The sequence below is a fragment of the Brassica oleracea genome, chromosome C1 (genome assembly GCF_000695525.1).
Source record: "Brassica oleracea var. oleracea cultivar TO1000 chromosome C1, BOL, whole genome shotgun sequence".
Lineage (NCBI taxonomy): Eukaryota > Viridiplantae > Streptophyta > Magnoliopsida > Brassicales > Brassicaceae > Brassica > Brassica oleracea.
The window spans coordinates 42918047-42942187 of NC_027748.1; the positions used below are offsets into that span (position 1 = coordinate 42918047).

General features: G+C 33.3%; 3 protein-coding genes across 3 annotated transcripts; 2 read left to right on the forward strand and 1 right to left on the reverse strand.

Moving 5' to 3' along the window:
* Positions 1 to 3048: 3048 nt before the first annotated feature.
* On the forward strand, positions 3049 to 3600 carry LOC106301437. The gene has a single exon (XM_013737836.1). The coding sequence runs from the start codon at positions 3052 to 3054 to the stop codon at positions 3511 to 3513; it is 462 nt and encodes a 153-aa protein (XP_013593290.1). The 5' UTR covers positions 3049 to 3051; the 3' UTR covers positions 3514 to 3600.
* Positions 3601 to 14535: 10935 nt separating this feature from the next.
* Positions 14536 to 16122, reverse strand: LOC106335820 (LOB domain-containing protein 20). The gene is made up of 2 exons (XM_013774482.1): positions 15630 to 16122; positions 14536 to 15114 (listed from the first exon to the last, which is right to left on the reverse strand). Exons 1-2 carry the CDS (start codon positions 16044 to 16046, stop codon positions 14704 to 14706), a joined length of 828 nt encoding a protein of 275 aa, XP_013629936.1. The 5' UTR covers positions 16047 to 16122; the 3' UTR covers positions 14536 to 14703.
* Positions 16123 to 16221: 99 nt separating this feature from the next.
* LOC106341048 (BTB/POZ and MATH domain-containing protein 4) lies at positions 16222 to 21831 on the forward strand. Its single transcript, XM_013779870.1, has 5 exons — positions 16222 to 16226; positions 18595 to 19014; positions 20489 to 20837; positions 20913 to 21195; positions 21270 to 21831. The coding sequence occupies exons 1-5, from the start codon at positions 16222 to 16224 to the stop codon at positions 21617 to 21619; spliced, it is 1407 nt and encodes a 468-aa protein (XP_013635324.1). The 3' UTR covers positions 21620 to 21831.
* Positions 21832 to 24141: the final 2310 nt, after the last annotated feature.

Below are 24141 nucleotides of genomic sequence, written 5' to 3' on the forward strand. Positions count from 1 at the left end.
ATTTTTGCTTTCAGTAATAAGTAATAACTAATTAAAGAACACTAGCTAGTTATATGTTTTATTAGGATGCTTGTAATTAAACGAAGAACTAATGGACGTATGCATGTTTAGATTCTAAACATTTTCTTTAACTACGTCGATACAAAAACTTAAAATTTGTAATTATGTTTATAAATACTAATTTCTAAACAAAAAAGAGGATTTATGTCATATATTCATCTTTTCTTCGAGTTCGAAAATGAAATGGATGCTATTCTCATTTCTACTTATCCTTCAAACGTCGTCATCTTTTGGAAACCATTCGTCCATCGATGGACTATTACCATTTGCACCTAAACATGTCGTTATTATTAACAGAATTAACACTAGAGCAACACTGGTCTTGCATTGCAGAAACAAAGAGATAGATTTGGGGATAAGAGCAGTCCAATTCGAAGGTAGCTTTGATTTCAGTTTTCATGTCAACCTCTTTAAAACAACAAGATATACTTGCACTTTCAACTGGCCTGAGCATAACGCAACCTTTGCTATTTTTACGGTCGGTAGAGATGACAACCCAAAAAGTAAGCTTGGTGTTTGTAGAGAATGCATTTGGATCATTTTTGTTGGTGGCCCTTGTCGTGATAAACGTGATAAAACCGGTATGACTTGTTTCAACTGGGATTCTGTATCGCTTTAAAATATATATTGCATTTTTTTGTATTTTGATTTGATTCATAATAATAATAAAATAAACAGGTCTGGTAGGTGATATTATTATTACATATTTGTAGCTTTTCTCTTGTGATAAGAGATTATATTTCTCTTGATGAGATATCGAAGTTAACAACTATTTATGAGAACTATACTCAATACAGATTTTGTGGATTTCTTTTTAAATCATTATAAAGAAGTTCTAAGATTTATGAAATAGCTCTCTAATCGTTACAAAGAATACAATTATCTCTATGACTGAACAATACCAAGAACTTTCTCGTCAATAACATTTGATATTTTTCTTCTGGGAGTGTAACACTTAAACACTAAAAAACATGAAAATATATTCTAATGCATTCCTCTTAAGTAAGACGGTGGATTTTTTTTTTTAACATCACAAAACACCCTAAACTTTTTGTTGATTAAGCGAACATACATCAATGCGAATCTTATACACGTAGGTTACATTTAGAGAATTGTGTTGTTTCAAATTAGTTGATGCTTTCAAATTTCAATGCAGAATATATGAACCTTGCATGCTATATGACTTTTGATATTATGCAGTTTATTTTTATTGGTTAAAATATAATTAATTGTATAGTTAATGATGTTTTTGTTTATAAAATATACAAAATTAATTTTTCATATATGTGCAAAATTCTAGAACGTCAAGTAAAAAGAAATGGATAGAGTATGTTTTATTTAGTATGTTAGTAATTAAACAAAGTACTAACGGATATGCGTTTTTAGATTCAAAACATTTACTTGTAGTTAAGTCCATACAACATGTTACAATTTACAAGTTTGTAATCTGTTTATAAATACAAATTTCAAAACAAACAAATTTCTCACAAACACTCAACAAACAGCCATTTCATTTTGTGTTACTCTCATTTCTACTTATCCTCAAAAAGTCGTCATCTTCTGGAAACCATTCATCCATCAGATGGATGGATTTTTACCGTTTGCACCTAAACATGTCGTGATTACTAACATAATTAACGCAGGAGTAACACTGATCCTGCATTGCACAAACAAAGAGCAAGATTTTGGTATCAGAGCGGTTGGATTCCTACAAAGTTTTGATTTTAGATTTCATGTCAACCTCCGTAAAACGACAAGGTATACTTGCATTTTCAACTGGCCTGGACATAGAGCAACATTTGCTATTTTTACGGTCGATAGAGATGACAACCCAAGAAGTAAGCTTGGAGTTTGTAGATAATGCACTTGGGTCATATATGAGCCCGGCCCTTGTCGTGATAAGCGTGATGACAGTCTTACTTGTTTCGACTGGGATTCTTAATTGTATCTATTGCATCTTTCTTGGTTTGTATCCTTGATTTGATTCAAACACTAATAAATAAACAGATATGGTAGGTGATATTGTTATTAAATATGTATATCTTTCTTTTGTCATTGGATTTCTAATTGTTTTACAATATCTCAAAGACATAATCCATCAAGAAGATATTATACTTTAATTAAATTAATATCTACTAAAAGAGAGTATATCAACAAATTCTGTTATAAAAATATTTGATATTGATAAAAAAGTTTAAAATATAATTTATAACTATTTAGTGAAAACTGAAAAGAAACAGATAGATTTGTTGACAAAAAAATAGCAACCAATAAAAATTGACTAAAGAACACTAAATACATGTATACAGTATATTTTTATTTTTTATTATTTGGTATGCTAGTAGTTCTAATTACTAATGGACATTTTTGACTCTAAATATTTACTTGTAATTATGTCTCTATATATAACCAGATTTCATATTTTAGTTTTTCATATCCTTTTAAAATCTCAACTAAAATATATCAAATGACAAGAAAGACTTTAAAGACATTTTTCTAAAGTAGAAAATACGACTTGAGAGATCTCTTACCATTTTTTTCTTTCAATACTGACTAACTAAAGAACATTATTTATATGTTTTATATGCTACTCCCTTATTTTTAAAATAAAATATGTTTTAAAGAAATTTTTTGTTTCAAATTTTAATGCAAAATTTATGAATTGTACATGTTATATGACTATTTATATCTTCCAAATTACTTTTTATTAGTTGAAATATGGTTATTTGTATAATTTATGAAGTTTTTATCTAGTAAAATCTTACAAAATTAAATAATTTCTTGATTTGTAAGCGCAAGTCTAAAACTTCAAGTAAAAAAAATAGAGGTGCAATAATTAAAAAAAGTACTAATGGGCATGCATGTTTACATTCTACAGTTTTACTTGTAACTATGTAGATGCAACAAGTACAACCAACTAAATTGTAATCTGTCTATATAAATACTACTTTCAAAACAAACAAATTTCACAAACCCTTTTAACGTGTAACCATGTCTTCCTTAACAAACAGCCATCTCATTTTTGTGCTATTCTCATTTCTACTTATCCTCAAAACGTCATCTTTTGGAAACCATTCATCCGTCGATGGTTTTTTACCGTTTGCACCTAAACACGTTGTGATTACTAACAGAATTAACACAGGAGTAACACTGATCCTGCATTGCAGAAGCAAAGACAAAGATTTTGGGATAAGAGCGGTTGCATTCCTACAAAGTTTTGATTTTAAATTTCATGTCAACTTCCTCAAAACGACAAGGTATACTTGCACCTTCAACTGGCCTGGACATAGAGCAACATTTGCTATTTTCAGGGTTGATAGAGATGACAGCCCAAGAAGTAAGATTGGAGTCTGCAGAGAATGCATTTGGGTCATTTATGAGCCCGGCCCTTGTCGTCTTAAACGTGACGGAGGACCTGGAGGCAGTCTTACTTGTTTCGAATGGGATTCTTGATTGCTTTAATATATCTTTTGCATCTTACTTGGTTTGTATCCTTGATTTGATTCAAATAGTAATGAAACAATTAAACAAACATATATGGTGGCTGATATTGTTATTGCATATTTGTGTATTTTGTGATAAGATTAAAAAAATGATTATATTGAAACATTAGTCAATTAAAAACTTGAAACAAAATCTTGAAAATAAACACAAGCTAAGTAGGTGATAAGAACTCAAGTAGTATTAATTGATGCAACAAATCCCGGCTATAAGTAGGTGACAGACCAAACCATTCACCATACCACATGGCCTTTAGAAAAGACCACCACCGTGGGCTATCTACTCTCCTTGAAGCTCCGAATTGTTTGGAAGGGAAGACTAATCTTCTTCTTCTTCATCAGTCTCCAAATTGTTTGCCTGCAACAAAAAGCAAAATGAGAGCGGTGTCATAGTTGTTTTGAGAGAAATCAGGTTTTCTCTTTTTGTCAACTTGCCTCGTTCATCAATGCCTTCCCAGGCTCAGTGAAGAATTTATGAGCCCTTTCAAACTCCAGCTTTTTTGCCTCGACTAAACTAATATAAATCTGATATATTCACAAAACATCAGGATTCATAGCTAGTTGTATCACGATCCTAAAACTCTCTTTTAATAAAAGAAAAACTTGCCTCTGATTGCTTGAGAGACTCAAATTTTTGTGCATCAACCCTAATCCTCGTCTCTATAGCAGCATTACTCAATCCAGCCTAAACGTGGGGGAAATAATTAAAAAATGAGAGGTTAGAAAATAACAAATGATAAATTATTTAGAGGAGGTGGAGGCGAGGATGCTTACCATCTTTTTATGCTCGTCGCTACTCTCAAGGTGCACAATGAAATCTTCAAAGCTGCGTAAAGGAGGAACGTTAAAGCATGATGCGCAAGAAAACACTTCACAGCCTGTGTCCACCGGTCTTCTTGTCTCCTGCTCCCCTGAATCTTTCAGTATATACTTTCCCTATTCCAGATCCACTCTCCACCAACGGAGATGAAGCATGAAAGGTGTGGGTCTTCAGGTTCATTACTTGGTGGATATGCCAGAAGAAGATTGTATCCACTGAGGACACCCTTGTAAATTCTGCGAGTGATTGAATCCAGCAGATAAGAGTCGGTGGTTATGAGCATTATTGACACCGGAGAATCATTACCCTTACGCGATTTAAAATAGCGTTGCACAATATCAAACAAGCCTCTAAAAAAAAGGGGAATTCCATAAATCCTTTAGCAAACATCTATATCGTATTAATCGCTCCTATGTGACGATTAATCACCATGACAGGAGAACTCCATAAATCCTTTAGCAAACATCTCGATCGGCTCTAAAAGTTAGCGACAAAAAAAAAATCTCGATCGGCTTTGATTAGTTAATAGAAGATTGTACAAGTTGTAGCAATGCATGCTTTTTAAATCAATCCAAAATTGTATTACTAAAATGAGCCTTGCAAAAAATATATATGGAATATTACATTTTGATTCTATATATTAAGAATGATGGTGAAAATGCAATCCCTATACTACACAGTACATATAAACTGATAAATTTACTCCCACGGTAACAACTTATCAGTTTTAACATGTCATGCTTCTTAATTTTTCACCAGTTTTTAACACACGTCATTCTTCTTAAATTTTCACGTTCGTTTTCTAATTTAACCTAATTAACTTTCTTATAAGCTATCTTCTTTTCAAGTTAAAGAGGGTTGGTTCACGGCTCGCCTTCACCTGCAGCTTCCTCTATTCGTCCCTCTCGTTTAAACATAACAACACTTGAATCTCCCCAAGTCTCAGTTAGTTTTAAGTCGATGTTGCACCGCCTTTTATGATCAAACTGATTCAGGGAATATAATATTTGGTTGTAAAATATTTGAGATTAAACGAGTTTCTTGATCTGAGAATACTATGGTGGTTGTCTGGCTATAAATTGCAGGATATGGAGAACTTGAGAGGTAGAGAGAGATACAAGAGTTTTTGTTTGGTCCGTTGTGTCTTCACTACCCTATGTAATAAAGTAACTTCTATCTACATTTCTATCGTATTAATCAATCATAGTTTTTTCAAGAATTTGAAGGGAATGATCAAAACTGTTTGAGCATCTATAGTAGCCGATAATCAGCATACGATATAGAACATTTTTGGGTAAATTAGTGAACCATTTGATGACTAATGAAAAAACTAAATAATCGAACTATTATGCAGAGTCAGTAATGGCCTTTAGAGAACAACAAGATAACTCTATTTCATTAAGATAAAATAGGCCTGTCTAGGACATGGTAGTAGCATGCTTTGGAACAGAACACTCAGATTCTTCTGCAATGTCCAACCTTTTTGACTGCAAACCAAAATGAGAGATGTAAATGTCTTAGTCATAGTTGTTTATGAGAAATCAGATTCGTTAGAAAAACTTGCCTTTGATAGTTTCTTAGGCTTGGCAGTAGCCTTTTTCTTTAGAGAGGAATACTTACAAAGAAGGGCAAACTTGAATTTTGTTCCCTGCAATTATATAGTTGTTTATGAGAAATCAGGTTTGATTAAGAAAAAAATTATGTTTGGTTAAGAAAAAACTTGCCATTGATTGCATCTTAGGCTTCTTCAACCTCCTTTTTGACTGTAGAAAAGTTAGTAAATCAAAATAACGAAAGCTGAATAGTTGTTTATGGGGGAAAAAGATTGGTATTTGATAAAATATATATAAGGGCATAAATTTTAAATTTGGTTTTGGGTGGTACAAACCGTTGGACCGGCACTGTGTGAGTGGCAATTCTAGTTTTGACGCTTGTTCGGATCTAGAGATCAGTTCAAGTACGCATCAAGTTCAAAACACATTCCAACCGCGATTTAGAAACGGACGTTTTAACTCAAACGCAAATCAGTAATGAAGATTGGTCACAATACTATAGGTCGTCTTATGCACCGTTCCCTACTCCATATAAGGTATATCTGAAATTTAAATAAATATCCATGCAACCTATTTAAAGAATCAACTCTCCCTGTGGGGTGTTCCTTTGGAAGAGAGATGTGGAAGAGCACCACAATGCTAGAGTCTCGTGGGAATTAAGTAATCACTAAGCCAAAGAGGGAAGGCGGGTTAGCAATAAAAGACCTATTCATTTGGAGCAAGGCGTGTTGCTTAAAGTTAATACGGCTCTATTCTACCAGTCCGGTTCATTATGTGTCGTTTGGTTCAAGGAGGAGGTGCTTGGTGGTTGTCTCAACAATCTATTGAAAACTACCCCAAAACCGACACTCTCATGGCAAGTGAACAAACTAATAAAGATGAAAGCAAAAATTTACCAATTGGATCAAATTGTGTGTATGCAAAGGGGCATCACCAAATCGTTGGGTCTGCTTTTTAACTTAATTCAATTTTTTGGACCATGTTATATATTAAAACAAAAGTCACAACCTTAATTCATGTGTGATTTTTAAAAAAAGTAGATTTAAAAGACGTATTCTTAGAAAATCATGTTACATTTAATCTATAATCTTATTATTTAAATTTTGGGCCTACCAAATTTTTTTATTGGACTATCTATAATTGGATTTAAACAATAGATGATCCATTGAAATTATATATAGTATAAATTAAATAGATATAATTTAATGTTGTAATGTTATACCTCCATATGTTAATTATTTAAATATTTGTCGATGTTAACTTTTAAAATTATAAAGATTTTTTTAAAATAACAAAAATCAGATTATCTAACAATGATTAATCTTTACTACCTTAAACCAATGAAAACAAATTTTAAACTATATAGTTTATTTTAAAAATTAAACAAAAGCTAAATGTTTAATTATTTACTCGATAATATAAATCTATGGAGCGAAAAATTTAATTTTTAAAAAACTTTATGAGTTTGTGAAATGTTACAATATTTTTGAATATGACAATAAAATAATATTTTACTAATATTTATATATATAGTTACGATTTTAATAATGAAATAATAATCCGAAAATATATATATAGAAAAAGATACAAATACATATGAAAGTTTGAAACAATCTATTCAATGAAAAAATATACCGTAAACTAATTATGTTTTTAAAACTGGTAGACACATATATTATAATATATACCAATTTAGAATTGAAAACAAAATATTTATATAAAAATAAATGAAAACAAAAATCTGCGCGCGGATAGAGATCTAGTTTTTCTTTAATTTAAAACATTACTAGAGCTTGACCCGTGCGACCGCACGGATGTTTATGTAACGATTGATGTATATCATATATTTTGTTAATGTATCGTGTTATATATATATATATATTAAATGTGTGTTGGAGCAGTTATGTAAATTTACAAAAAGATTGGATGTATATATATATATACTATGTTTGATCAAATTTTATATTGACATTTCTTTCATATTTAATTGTATGATTGAAATGTATTATTAGTATATTATTCGTTTAGGTCAAAAGTTACAACTATTCTAAAAACCCAATTGGAAGGGATATAAATTGACCCGTCTATTATAACTAAAATCATGGGAATAAAGTTAATTTTATATTCAAAATATGAAGCTGATATTGCTGGAATATTCTTTTTTTATTAAAAAAATGATGATAATATTCCAAAAAAAATTATAATAAAAAAAGTTTGAACATAAGTGAATCACGTCTAATATATATGCAAAAAATTTTATTGGTAAATTATAGTAATAAGCATTAATTTTGTTTATATATGGTAATATATACGTATTATAAGACCAAAAGCGTGGAAGCTAACTTTTAAATTGTTTTTCATAGTTTAGGTTGTTTCAATAGTTTGTTAATATTTGTTTCGATAGTTTGTTAATATAGGTGTATTTTAAAGTTGATTTAATTACATTTAACTCAAATTTATTTAAGGAAAACACATTAATCTAACCGAAAAGGACAAACATTAAAATAGAAAATTCAATTTAATTCTCAGTGGCATGGAAGTGTAATTAAATTTAAAAACTAAGGGGTATTTTTAATGGGTACTTTTCTTTTAATAATATATAGATGTCGGGAAAAAGCCCAATTTGTGAACGGCCTAAAATTTTATCAAGCAAGCAAACCTTTAAAACCCTAATGTTTCAACCCTAATTATTTTATGAATACGGTATAGTAATCACCAGACGACAAGAACACTAATCGAGCATGTAGACAAAGCAGTTATATGTATGAAATTTAACAAGGAGTTGATAAAAGTAATAGCTAGCGTAAAGTTAAAAACAACCACAAGAGACGACTATATTATTTCATTAAGATAAAGCAAAGGCATATGTCTAACCGGGCCTCGTGGTCTGGTGGTAAAGGAACCTCGGCTGAGGTGCCCGCCATCACGAGTTCGAGCCCCGGCCATCGGAATGATTTAGGCCCCCTGGTGGATACAGACGCAGGCTGGTTCCGAGCTCAGGGGGGATTAAGCCCGAAAGCCTGAACCCATCATGGTTAACAAAAAAAAAAAATAAGGTATATGTCTAAGAGGACATGGTAGGAGCATTCTTTGGTAGGGAACACTCAGCTTCTTCTTCAATCTCCAACTGCAAAACCAAAGGAAATGAGAGATGTAAAATGTCTTTGTTAGTCACTAGTTGTTAATGAGAGAAATCAGTAGATTTGGTAGAAAAACTTGCCTTTGATAGCTTCTTGGGCTTGGCAGTAGACTTCTTTTCTAGAGAGAAGGAAGACTTACAAAGAAGGGCGACCTTGAATTTTTTTCCCTGCGATCAATCATACAATATGAGAAATCAGGTTTGATTAAGAAAGGATATAATGTTTGGTGAAGAAAAAAACTTCCTTTGATTGCAACTTAGGATTCTTCAACCTATGTGCCTTCTTCTTAGGCTTGGGAGTATCGGAATCACGTTTAAAATAATTGGCAAACTCTGTAAACTCTTGCCTTTCTGCCTCCACTTTTTCAAGATAAGACTGTACATTTCACAACATCGGGAGTCAGAGATCTATGTGGAAAAAAACACACTTGTATTAAGAAGAAGAAGAAGAAAAAAAAAAAACTTGCCTCGTCAAGCTCAAGGGCCTTAAAATTTTCTACTTCAAGAAGACGCTTCTCCGCAAGGTAACTAAGATACTCATGCATCTTGATGAGGAGAAGATAATCAAAAGGAAAACGAGAGATTAAGAGGATGAAAAATTGTACTGACATAAAATTTAGAGGAGGCAAAGGATGCCTTTACCTTATGTTCATGTGGGCCAGTTGTGAGGTGCGTGGCGAAATCATCAAATCCGGGGGAAGAAAATTCGCATAATCCGCAATAATGCAATTCACAGCCTGTCTCCTGCCTTCTCGTATCATCGTTGGGAGACCCTTGATCTGTAGGGGGCAAACAACAACAGCTTAGCTCATTTGGAAGTGTAGATAGATAGAGATAGAGATAGATAGAAAGAGAAACCACCTTTGAGTAAGCAAAGTGTGACACCCGCCACTTTCGAAATATAATAAATTAATAAAAGCGGAAATAAAATAATAATACAACTCAAATAATAATAATCTTCATATCATAATATAAAAATCAATACGGTTCCAAAAGGCCTAAAAGCCCAACATCGATAACATCCGAAATATAAAATATGATATAAACCGAAAGTCTGAAATAGGAATAACATAAACGATACAAAAAGGAAAAAAAAAAATCGAAGATAGATATGATTGACACGTGAACGTAAACTTTTCATAACCATAATTAATTTTTAAATTGCTAAATCATGATATAAAATCGAGCTGACATAGTTTTATTGTAACCAAATAGTAGGCATGAGATTCTTCGGCCTATACGTTCGGTTTTTATGCGATAAATAATATTTTGACCTAAAATATTTTTAAAAGCTCAACCGGTAACCTCCATACAATCCGGCATACAGAAGTCCGTCTCTGTATCCGTCTCCAAACAAAAACAATCCTAGCTAAGAATTTACATTAAGTGAAACAATCAATGTTGAATCCTCTAACCCCCTAGTTCCGGTTTATGCAAAGAACCTAAAACTAAACAAGCAATGATAGACTCGATTTCACACAGACGGAACACATTAGAAATAAATTATATTTATTCGAGGTCCTAAGCTGTGTACGAGAAGTTCGGGAATAGACCCTCACCTTAGCAATAATAAGGAGTGGTATCTATGAACTCATCCAGCTGCTCAAATAGATTCCAAATCTGAAATCAGATCAAAATTTCGAGTCATGACGCCTTTCGAACGGTTTAAAACGGGTATTTACGGAAAAGTCAACCCGCTGGTAAAAGATTAATTAATTAATTAATTAATCCGGTTTTTCCTAACCGATTTCCAAAATTAATTAATTAATTAATTAATTAATTAATTAATTAATTAATTAATTAATTAATTAATTAATTAATTAATTAATTAATTAATTAATTAATTAATTAATTAATTAATTAATTAATTAATTAAATAATTAATCTTTGACCAGCGAGTTGACTTTCCCGTAAATACCCGCTTTGGTGTCGGTCACCGGCGGCGACGGCGGCTAGGCGGCGACGCGGCGGCTTACCGGAAAATCAATAGCGGCGACGGCGGCGACGCGGCGACGCGGCAGCAGCTTCTCGGCGGCGAACGGACGGTGGTCGGTCACGGCAGCTCCGGCGAACGTTGGTCGGAGACGGCGGCGAGTGGCCGGAATTCGTGGTGGCTCCGGCGGACGGCGGCGGCGCGTGTGTTTCACGCGCGCGCCGAGGCGAATCTTCGGGAGGCGCGTGCGGCTTCGTCCGGGCTCCGATTGAGGCGTGGTTGGTGTCTACGGCTTCGTCTCGACGGGAGAAACACGGTGATGGCCTTGGATGCACGAGATGATCAATGGTTAGGAAGTTATGGGCGATTTACTAAACGGAAACGAAACTGAGCTTAAGGAATGAGGTTTCCGGCGATTACCTAGGGTGTTTATCGGTGGTGGCAAGCTGAGCGTGATCACGGCGCACGGTTGCTCCGGCGACGAGCTCAGGTGAGCTTTCTCCTTTCTTCTCCTTCTTCTCTCTCTTTCTCAAACTTTAAAGAAGATGGAGATGGTGGGGAAGAAGGTGGAGATGGTGGAGAAGAAGGGGGAAGTGGTGGGGTTGGAGAAAGAAGTGGAGATGGTGGGAGTGGGGGGTCATTACACAAAGCCTATCCCAGACCAACTGTCCACCACAGTTGTCGACTAGTAGGGATGAAGGCTCTGGGTCTGCATGTTCGGTAACGGCTGGATAAGCCAGAAGAAGATTGTAACAGGAGCCACGATTATAAAACTCGCAAACGACATCTCCCAATACTTCGGCATGGGCGGCAGTTATGATCATCATTGACAACGGAGGTACATTCGAATAGAAAGCATCAAGCACATCCTCATTCATGTGGGATCCTACATGCCAGTTGATAATCTAAACCTTAAAAATTTGGTGCTTTGAAATTTATTTATTTTTATTTTTTTTTAAATATATATATATTTAAGAGTTATTCTTGGGTTCACCCCCTAGGGTGAACCTAAAGGTTCACCAACCAATAAAAAATTGTTATTTTAAATTTAGTATCTTTTAATTAAGGAAACCAAATAACTTGGCAAATTATATTATTTTTTCAAAATAAAATTTAAAAATAAATAAAAATAATATATAAAAAACGAATTCAAAAAAAAAATAATGTTGTCAACAAAACACTAAACCCTAAACTCTAATCCTAAACCCTAAACCCTTGGGAAAACCTTAAACCCTTGGGTAAACCCTAAACCCTTGGGTAAACCCTAAACTATTTTTTTTTAAATAATCTTTTTTTAGAACTATTGTTATTTTTATTTATTTAATTTTTTATTTTTTTATTTTAAAAGCATAATATAATTTGGCAAGTTATTTTGTTTCCTTAATTAAAAGATACTAGATCTAAAATGACAATTTTCTATTGGTTGGTGAACCTAAAAAGTCTATATTTAAAGAGAGAGATTTGATTTATTACCTAGTGAAAGCTGTTTAATAACGACTCCACCGGAAGAGAGGGCTTTCAGGAAGTCAAGAGGGACTCCTTCCAAGTTACCAATGCCAATGGTGAGCCGACTGTTGTAGCCTAGATTCTTCAACTCCGTGTCTATTCTCGGACCCACCCGACTTGGGTCATAACCATTGGGGAGCGGACAGCTGTCCATGTCCCACCACACGATCGTTTGAGATGTCGCGAACTCTGGCGTCGCCTTCTTCACGTTCTTAGTCATCTCTTTTTAAACCTAACACAATCAATTGGAATAGTTCAAGACACATGAAGCAAAGAAAGAGACTGAAAATTACCTACCTCGGGTCTGAAACGCGGACAGAAAGGTAGAGATAAAAGCGAGGCGAGGTCTCGATACCTTCACGTACTATTTAGGGTTTCTTATAATTTTACTATAGTATAAGCCTGGTAACGTTTCTGGCAAGAACAAATAGGAAAAAAAAAACTTAGAAGAATAAAATAGCAGGAAAGAAAATGAATGTTTATTTCTTTTCAAATTTATCAAAGAATGATTTTATTTTATTCCTATAAAAAAATGTGAAGGAAAAACTATTTCTCGTGGTGGTGATAGTTTTTAGAAATAATAAAAAAATTAAATGTTCATCTTCATTTCTTGGTCACCATTCAAAATCTAAGACTTCTCAGTAAGCTTAATACCATTTAGGATTTCTTATTACCTCTTTTTTTATTGTTTCCTCGTCTCGGATTTTTCTTATTACCTCCTTCTTGTCGATTAATCACTAGGAAAGAAGCACTCATAAATCCTTTAGCAAATATCTCGGTTTTTATTGCTTTGAAATTCATCTCAATATGATTTAAATCATCAAATCTTACCAATGATTTAGATTTAGTTTTTAAATTTAAAGCATATATCAAAATTTTACTAGTTTTTGTGAATCATGACTTAGCTTTATTTCTAAAGCTATTAAAATAATTTTTTTCTTATGTAAATTAGGCAAAACAATCCTACATCTTTTTTATTTAGGTTGTAGCATATGTAAAATGAAAAAAATAATGTACAGTATCAAATAGATGTGATAATATAGGTATAATTTATTACTATTTAGATACTAACTTTTGCTATAATTTTAGAAATTTATAGATAACTTTAAATAACCTTTGGATAATTTTATAAAAATTAAAATTTCAAAAACTTAAATGTCATTTATATATTACATTAAATAATAGTATAACTTTGATAATTTTATTTTGCTTATTAATATAAATTATTTTTATTAATAGAAAATAATTAAATATATATACATCACATATTTCATATGTGTTATTTTAAAATATCTACATCTAAGAACTTACAGCTACAAGCCTACAACCAACATAACTATGTAAAAATCTCTGTAAAAAAAACTTACATCAATAAATTTACATCTACAACCAAATCATTTATAAGTTATATCATAAAATCTTACAGCAAAGTTTATACAGCTACAATCCAACCAATTACAACTGCAATCCAACTAATCACGTAATCATCCACGTTTTCTTTATTGCTTTCTCGTCTCCGATTTTAAGTATGAGAGCTACGAATCAATATCGTCTAATTAATACCTCCTACAAGTCGATTAATCACTATGAAAGAAGCACTCATAAATCATTTTAGCAAATATAACGGTTTTGATTGGCTGCACTAATAGAAGATTGTACAAGTTGTGTAGCAATGCATGCTTTTAAAACCAATCCAAAACTGTATTACAAAAGTGAGCATTGCAAAATATATATGGAAGATTACCTTTTGTTTTTATTTAAAGTAAAATTGATGGTACAAATGCAACCCCTATACTACATATAAACACATAAGTTAAAGAGAGAATTTTAAATTAAATTCTCTCAGAATAAAACCACATTAGTTTTTACACATGTAATTCTTCTTAAATTTTCACGTTCGTTTTCTTTAACCTAATTAACTACTTTCTAACCTCTATAAATTCGTTTTCTTTAACCAAAAAATCTCCTTTTATAGTGAATTAATTTAGCCTTTTATAAATAAAAAATAATAATTTGTTAGCCTCTAAAACAATAATCTAGTTATATATCTCATTCAAATATTTCACATCAAGTCTTCATATATTTGGTATACCGTATACGTACGTATGTAGATACTATATATTATTATCTTTTTCAACATTAAAGGGAGGTATATATATATATAACTTAAAGACAGTCCCAGTGATATATATTCATATCCGGTGAAAACCCTCCGCCGGATATATAACCTCCGCAGCCAACGCCGTCGAGCCCGCAGCCAACGAAAACTCAGTACCACTCTCTTCCTCGTCCTCATGCTGATTTCCGCTACCTTGTTGATGCCGTGGCACATGCTGCAACGGATGCTCTAAATTAGCCGGGGCCATGACGTCATAGCTAACGGCTGCTGCTGCTTCTGCCGTCGCGGTGAAACTATTCATGGCGGCTCCGGCAAGAGTGGTGGAGGCGGATGAGTTGTTGGAGTATTCAGGTTGTTGCATAACGACTAGTTGTTGATGTTGTTGGTGATGATTTTGTTGTTGTTGCATAACGTTGGCCATTGCGACTCTACTGTTTATTAGTTGTGATTGCACCAGTGATAACTCCGCCTGTAGCGAGGCCACCTAATATTTTCATGGTTATAACTTATAAGTTTACTTTTATTTATTGAGGAAAGATGAATAAAAATATGTTAAATTTTGTTTGTCAAAAGTTAGAATTAACGTATATGCTTTTATAGGTCGGAAAACATGTATATGATGTCAAAGAAATAAAAATAACCTACCAACAAATTAAGGGGAATCAAAAGTACTGAAAGTTTTTAATTAGACCCAAAAAAAGTACTGAAAATTTTACCTTTTCTTGTGTTGTAATATATCAAAGCTTCTAATGTTAGTTTCAAAAAAAAAAAAGCTTCTATGTTATCTTTTTTTTTTTTTTTGTAAATGTTCTGTGTTATCTTTATTATTACTTTTATATTTTTGTTTATCTGAAACTTTCAAATATACGCACATCGCAACTTTAACCGTTACAAACTATACTAGGTAACAAAATTCGAAGTCTCATTGAATAATATCATGTTTGTTCATTTAAAAGCTAATATACTAGATATTTTTATCTTCTATCGTATGAAATTCACCTGTTGTTGGAGAGCAAGGATAGTTGAGACGCAGCCATACACAGGATCAGAGAGCCTAGCTTGAGCCTCATATGAAATCGTAACTACAGCGTCATGACGACGGTTCACCGGAATATGATGCAACAGTTTCGACACGTTGCTGGCTCCAAATACCTTATGGACCGCCGCGAACCTAGCCGCTCCTTGGTCCGACCCGAAATGTGGAGCGAAAATGCATCCACTCACACACTTCCTTCTCAAGAACTTGCAAGCCCCACAAGGCGAGACCGTTCCTGTCCCCGTCGTTGCAGCTGCCGCCATGGCTCCTCCACCGGAAGATAATGATGACGTCGTATTGTGTTGTGAGGTTCGTCTCCCGGCTGCTAATTTCCGGCGAGAATCTGAGGTGTTGTGGCCAGATCGCTGCTGATCAGCCATAACCAAATCAGCATTAATTAATTAGCTTTAGTTGATGAGAGGTACTTGTGAACTAATAATATCGATAAATGTACGTTATTTATATATGAGTGTTTATGTAGAAGTATAAATGTGGGTATATAAGTAGAAAAACGGAGGAGGCCACGTTTGTTTCATGAGGGAGGTCGCGAGGTGAATGGGGTAATCGTTTCTTTTTTTTCCTTGTTGTTATTTTAAAATTAAATATAAGTAATATTCTTGTTATTGGAATATCATCAATATTAGCATAATATAATAATAGCAATGTATGCAATTAAATTTTTTATAATGCGATTTCTTTTTATACCAAACGTATGGTTAGGTGCAAGAAAGAGAGTATAAATGGGAAGAAGGTGTGATGGTAGATGCACGTGCAAAGAGAGTGTTTGTGTGTGTTGCTACTAGCTAGTATTCATTACTGTATACTTATTTTCATATGTCGTCTCTTAAATTTTAAAGTTCTAGATACTAGTAGTTATGCTTATGACATATCTTAATTAGCACTAGTCTGACAAACGTCTTACTGAAATGCGTACGTTAAATATAAACGTCTGAAATCATACAAGGAATCCCTATTTTTAATATCTTTTAATCATAAAAGATGAGCACTAATAAACGTTTCCAAAAAGGGAAAACTTTTGGAAGTTGTTAACATGAGATGCATGGCAGGGTACTATTAAATGAAGTTAATTAATTATAACTTGGATGGTTAGTTTAGGTTAAACTTAGTAAATCTAACCCAAAAGTATACTCAATTGCTAGGAAAAGAGTAAAAAACACTATACTTATATTTCACTGAAAATACATGAAGTACACAAATTTTTTTTTTTTAAAAGGCAATCGTACAACAACTTGGAGTTTAAGCCTGTCGATGCAATTTAAATTAGCATCTGATAGCATATACTCATGAGTTTACAGCACTTCGTTTGTGTATATAAAATGATATCTAGACCTGATGACATTTACTTTCAATTCTCATGTTCCAGTTATGGCTAGGTTTCGTTCATAGTTGATGGTAGACTGCTGGAGGCTATCTGTATGATCAAAAGACTTGTAAAATGTCCGATTACAATGATTAGTTATAACAAATTGTGTAGTCGTATCATCTGATTAAGTATCGTATACGTATGGATACGTACGTACGTATGTGTGATGTGTAAGTACGTATATGTGTAAGTTTATGTCTGAGGGAGGAGAGGCACAAGAATCGTGTTGACCGTTTCGTGTGGAGTTCTTTGGAAGCTAACCAACCTTCATGTCTGTCGTGCTCCTTTCTTCACAACATTATTCCCTTTCGTTTCACTTCCTTATTTTACCAAAATTTTATTTATATATGTATTTATGAAATTTAAAACATCATACTTCTAACTAATAATGTTTTCTTTACGATGGCCTCATTATTGCATATTAATTCGGAATGAATCAAAATATTGAAATGTTATCAGCATATTAGCAGATGAATAGGTCTTTCTTGATGAGTTGATCAGCTTAGAAGTGTCAACCTTTCTTCTCATTTTTTTTTAATGATTTTCAAACTAATAGAACTCTAATTTTGAGCGATCCCGTCTGGATAAGCTAACCCGCACCCACAACCAAATCTACATTCATTGCCTCCTTCGTGCCTACTGAGAGTGCTAAGCACTAACAATATCCTTCCACACATTCATATACGTACATCTTTTCTCCTGACTCATATATCCACTAGACTCGACATAAATCATCACCACTCATTCTTGAGAGATCGTGATCGGCATGAAATGGAAAATTGAGAAATTAGGGATAAATTAATTTGTGTAGGCTAGATAAATGTAGAGAGAGAGCTCAAGAGAGTTTAACCGTTCAAACTACCACATCGGAAGAGCTGATTAGTAGCCAGAATAATGAATTGAATTTTTTTCCAAATTTTTTTTTGCTGGTTCATTAAAATACCAAAAAAAACATATATCAATTTATATTTCTCAACTTATCAGAAACATTTAATTGAAGTAATGTTTGATCAAATAACATGTTATCTTAATTCAAGAAGAAGTACATATTTTAATTTTGTTTCCATGGAAAAGAATTATATTGTAGTTTTTTTTTGGTTATGATTATCATAGTTTCATTACAATTTTTTTTAAATTATATTTTTTGGTAATTTTTGTGGTTAGGTGGTAAAAAGACAGACCTGAATGCCAATATATTTCAAGTTTGATCTATTTGTTATAAAAAAATTACGCTTAGGGCCCATTTGCTTATTCGGAAAATAGTCTATCCTTAAAATGTATTTTTAATTGAATATTAGTCGGACTCCTTCAAAGGTTTGAGATATATCCCAAATTAATAAAAAAAACATTTACAAAAATTATGTTTTGGTTTTTAAGTTAAATATTTACGAAACCAATTTTAGCAAAAAAAAAAAGAACTTTTTTTTTGGTCAAATCGAACATATGTGGTTAAGTGTCGGTTAAACTGGGAGACTCCATTGGACCGTATCGGACCGTTCGTCTAGACATTTAAAAATCAAAAAAAAAAAAAATTACTTTCTCAGAAAAACTTATCAGAAAAAAATTCACAAAAGGACCAAACGAGAGTTCCCGAGGATGCCGTCACCACCGACGACGACTTCCCTCTCCGTCACGCAAACCATAAACGGATCCCACAGCTTCACGATCAAAGGCTACTCTCTAGCCAAAGGAATCGGGATCGGGAAACACATCGCGAGCGACACGTTCACCGTCGGCGGGTACGAGTGGGCCATCTACTTCTACCCCGACGGCAAGAATCCCGAGGATAACTCGGCGTACGTCTCTGTTTTTATTGCGTTGGCTAGCGATGGGACCGATGTGAGGGCGTTGTTCGAGCTGTCGTTGCTGGATCAGAGTGGGAAAGGGAAGCATAAGGTTCATAGTCATTTTGATCGTGCTCTTGAGAGTGGGCCTTATACTCTTAAGTATCGTGGGAGCATGTGGTTCGTCTTCTTCGTCTCTTGGTGATTTTTGTGTTTAGCTATTTTTTGTTGTTAGGGTTTGGTGATTGAAAGTTGGGATTGAAAATTTAGTATTTTTCTTACATCGCTGAGTGAATCAAACTTTTGTCTTGGCTTTGATTTTGGAATTGAAAGAACCAAGCGTAGTTTAACTGTTCGGTAATGAGAAGGAATTATTCAGTTTTGTATATCATTTTACCATAGTGTCTTGTTATCTGCAATCATTCCCTATTAGATTAACCTTTTTTCTGGTCTTAAAGGTGATGTCTTTGGCTTTGATTCTGGATTCTGAAAGAACCCAACTATACTTAACTAACTGTCTGGTAATGAAAAGGAATCATTCAGTTTTGTAATAATCCAACATAGTGTCTTGTTCTCTGCTTGTTTACATTTAGAGGAATCATTCCCTCTTAGTCTTAGATCAAACTTTGTCTGGTCTTAAAGGTGATGCCTTTGGCTTTGATTTTGGACTCTGAAAGAACCCAAACGTAGTTAACTGTTTGGTAGTGAAAAGGAATTATTCAGTTTTGTATATCATTCACCATAGTGTCTTTGTTATCTGTTTATTTAGTTTCAGAGGAATCAGTCTCTTTTGGATCAACCTTTGTCTGGTCTTAAAGAACCAAACGTAGTTAGCTGTTTGGTAATGAAACGGAATCTTTCAGCTTTCTACATCATCCAACATAGTGTGTTGCTGCTCTCTGCTTGTTTACATTTAGAGGAATCATTTTCCTCTTGGATCAACCTTTGTCTGGTCTTAAATGTGATGCCTTTGGCTTTTGATTTTGGACTCTGAAAGACCAGAAACATAGTTAGTTAACTGTTTGGTAATGAAAAGGAACCGTTTAGTTTTGGATATCATCCACCATAGTGTCTTGTTCTCTGCTTGTTTAATTTCGAATCATTCCCTCTTAGATCAACCTTTGTGTGGTCTTTAAGGTGATGCCTTTGGCTTTGATTTTGGACTCTGAAAGAACCCAAACGTAGTTAGTTAACTGTTTGGTAATGAAAAGGAATCATTCAGTTTTGTAGTAGTCCAACATAGTATCTTGTTCTCTGCTTGTTTAATTAGAGGAATCGTTCCCTGTTATATCAACCTTTGTCTGGTCTTAAAGGTGACGCCTTTGGCTCTGATTTTGGACTCTGAAAGAACCCAAAACATAGTTAACTGTTTGGTAATGAGAAGGAATCATTGAGTTTGTCATAATCCACCGTACTGTCTTGTTCTCTGCTTGTTTAATTTCGGAGGAATCATTCACTCTTAGATAAACCTTTGTCTAGTCTTAAAGGTGATGCCTTTACGTAGTTTTGGACTATGAAAGAACCCATACATAGTTAGTTAACTGTTTGGTAATGAAAAGACATCATTCAGTTTTGTAATAATACACCATAGGGTCTTATTCTCCGCTTGCTTAATTTCACTCATTCATCTATGTACTTCACCATTTCTTTACAGGGGATACAAACGCTTTTTTAGAAGAACTCTACTAGAAGCATCTGATTATCTCAAGGACGACTGTCTGAAGATCAACTGCACCGTGGGAGTTGTGGTCTCCGAAATAGACTGCCCACGCTTACATTCCATCCACGTCCCTGCTTCTGACATTGGATCTCACTTCGGAATGCTTCTTGAGAACGAGGACGGTTCAGATATAACCTTCAACGTCTCCGGTGAAAAGTTCCGTGCTCACAGGCTTGTGTTAGCTGCTCGGTCTCCCGTCTTCGAAAGCGAGTTTCTCGATGTTATTGGAGAAGCAGAAGAGCGTGATATCGAAGTTACAGACATGGAACCAAAGGTTTTCAAGGTATAACTTTGTCTTAAACCTTTTGAAGTTACTGTAAGCGCCTGTCTGATTCTTGATGTTTTTCTTGTGTTAAAGGCTTTGCTTCATTACATATACAAAGATGCTCTCATCGAAGATGCGGAGACAGTATCATCTTCTGGCTCTTCAGTTGGTCCATCAGCATCAGATACATTAGCTGCAAAGCTGTTAGGAGCTGCTGATAAGTACAAGTTGCCTAGACTTAGCTTAATGTGCGAGTCAGTGCTCTGCAAGGATATATCAGTAGACTCCGTTGCTAATATACTAGCACTTGCGGACCGTTACAATGCTTCTGCCTTGAAATCAGTTTGTCTGAAATTCGCAGCGGAAAATCTCATTGGTAATGAAATGATCTTATTGCCCTTATGTCTCTCATAACTGAGTACTAAACTTTGATGTTTGATGTTATTACAGCTGTTATGAGATCAGATGGGTTTGATTATCTGAGAGAACACTGCCCATCACTCCAGTCTGAGCTTCTCAAAACAGTTGCTGGATGTGAAGAGGAGTTAAGCGGAGGAGGAGGGGGAGGAGGGAAGACGAGAAGCGTGTGGGGGCAGTTCTCAGACGGTGGAGCTGACACAAACGAGAGGAGCGTTAGGCAACAACAACAGCAACATGCTTGGGGAGAGGTCAATGGAGCAGAGAGAAGCCAGAGTGTTTGGGTTCAAGTTGTGAACGCTAATGCAAGCGGTAGAAACAACGATGATGATAATAACAACGAGAATGGTGATGATGACGACGACCCCATGGCAGAAGATTGAGCAAATAAAAGAGTAATAAAGAGGGTGTTATCGTTTGTATATTTTAATGGATTTGAAAATCTAAATCAAATTTAGTGTTATTGCTTCTATCATTTTAAAATCCAATTTCAAATCATTTGATATTGGTTTTATGATTTTAAAACAAATTTTAGAATTATGTGTTATTTAATAACATGGATTTGTTTAAAGATTTAATTTAGATTTGGATTTGAGTGGATATATAAACAATTTTAAGAGTTAAATACAAAGAAGCAAATATTGATACGAGCATCAGTTGATATTAACCGTATTATTCTCTTGTTATTCTCTTGAGATTCCAGCAACAGGTAAAAAGGTGGCTGCCACAAAAGAGAAAGTAGTAGATTTCGATAACAAAAGAGAAAGCACTAGTTTTCTATCGAAATCTCCATATAAACCAATATAACTAGTTTCAATAGAGGTGGAAACGAAACGTGTCTTTCATACAAACATAGTGAATTACTTATCACATTATTGTGATTCAAACAATAGAAACAATCACATATCAAGAAAAAACACTATCAAATGAAACAAAAAAAATTGTATTTTGTCAAACTTAGCAATGTGTTCATGCTTGTTTTGATAGGTTCTTAAGCTTTTTTTGTCAAATTTATACATTATCAAACATGAAACCAAAGTTTATTGGACAACAAAAAATTTCAGAAGAAAAAAGAAATATATCCATCGCATAAAGATGATTAATTAGATGTCATATTACTTATTGGTGTTATTAATTTTCTGTCGGAATATATATTTGAAGAAGCTATAACTAGAACTTTAATTGCAAATCCATTTGTTTATTTTATAATAATCCACCTATTTTGATTTTGAAATCTATGTCATTGATTCTGAAATCTATTTGTTTGATTTTTAAATCAAAAGATTTGTCAAAGATTTCTAAAAATCAAAAGAATTTCTAAATCCATTAAATCACTAGAACCAATAACTCCACTTAATTTCCTTATTTTGGTAAACATTCCAAACCAGTGTAGATTAAACTCAACGAGAAAAAGCGGTCATGTAGCTACTAAGGATAGATGGATAGACAAATAGATTAACAAAAAAACAGACTACTCAAATTCTTCAAGATGAGCATCACATTGTACCCATGTTCCTTGGTTAATTTCATGACATCTTCATAACCTCCATCCGAGCTAATCATTACTATGGTATCAGAACTTCTGTTGACCTTTGGATCATCATCCTTGGTTGTAAGTTTCTTGAGTTTGGAATCAACCGTTCTCTTCTTCTTGGAGACTGCATACCTGAATTTGATTTTCTCTTCTTTGAGCAGTGGAATCAGATCCTTCTTAAGCAGTCGTCGGCTCTTAGAAATTGTGTAAACCAGTACATCTGATCACTCATTTTTAATTTCATTTCACATTTTCAACACAAATCTTCGAACACCAAACAACAATGACTACAATATGTTCAACTTTTGTACGTTACATGTTTCTTCAATATTAACCATTCATATATGATCGCCAACATCAAATAATATAATGTTTTAGATTTCTTTTTCTCTTTGCGTTACTTCTTATCCATAAAATTCTACTCAAATTAAACCAAAATTTCCTTCTCCTACTGTTGACTTCTCTCATTAAAAAAAATCTAAGAATGAAATGGAAGTAAACATACAAAGAGACTCATATACAAAGAAAATTGTATAACATGGATTAGAGATCAAAGAGTAGAGCAATAGTTAAAAACCTCGATATATTTATGAGATTGACACAATGAGTATAAGAGAGTTGTAAACAATACTTACATTGAAACGTTCCAAACAACCTTCATATATTTATGAGATTGACACAATGATCTATCAAACAACCCCAAACTTTTTCAACAGAATCGTTGTTGTTAGTGGTTGGAAGAGAAAAATTATGGTTAAATATATGTTCATAATATGTCTGAGATAGTAGGAAGTAAAAGCATTTATAAGTGATTGTATTTTATCTAAAAAAAATTGTTTTTGAAATAAATATAGAAAATATATTAAAAAATAGAATTGTCAAATAACTTCTATTTTTATTTGAAACATTAATCATCAGTCTTAGGTCAATTTATAAAGACGGATGGAACTCTCATTTCTAAGATAATCAAAAAAATTTAGGATTATGTTGGCCATCGTCATACACAAAGATGACATTGTATCACTTACCTTGGTAAGTCTCGTAACATCTCCATAATCTGTGAATCTGGCCGACATGAACACTTTGATTCCTAATGTAGGTTAAAATTTAATTTTTGCTTCAAACATTTCCAAACACTCTAAAGAATTTTGTAAATATATTAAATTACATTTCAAATATACTTAGTTGTATGAGACTATTAGTTAACTATATCATCTATAATAATAATAATATTAAGAAAAATAAAAATAAATATTTTAATGACAATATTAATGATTTTAATAACAGTATTAATAATGCAACAAATTATACAATATAATCGAAGAGTTATACTATCTTAAATATCACAATAAGGATAAAATTATATGTAAA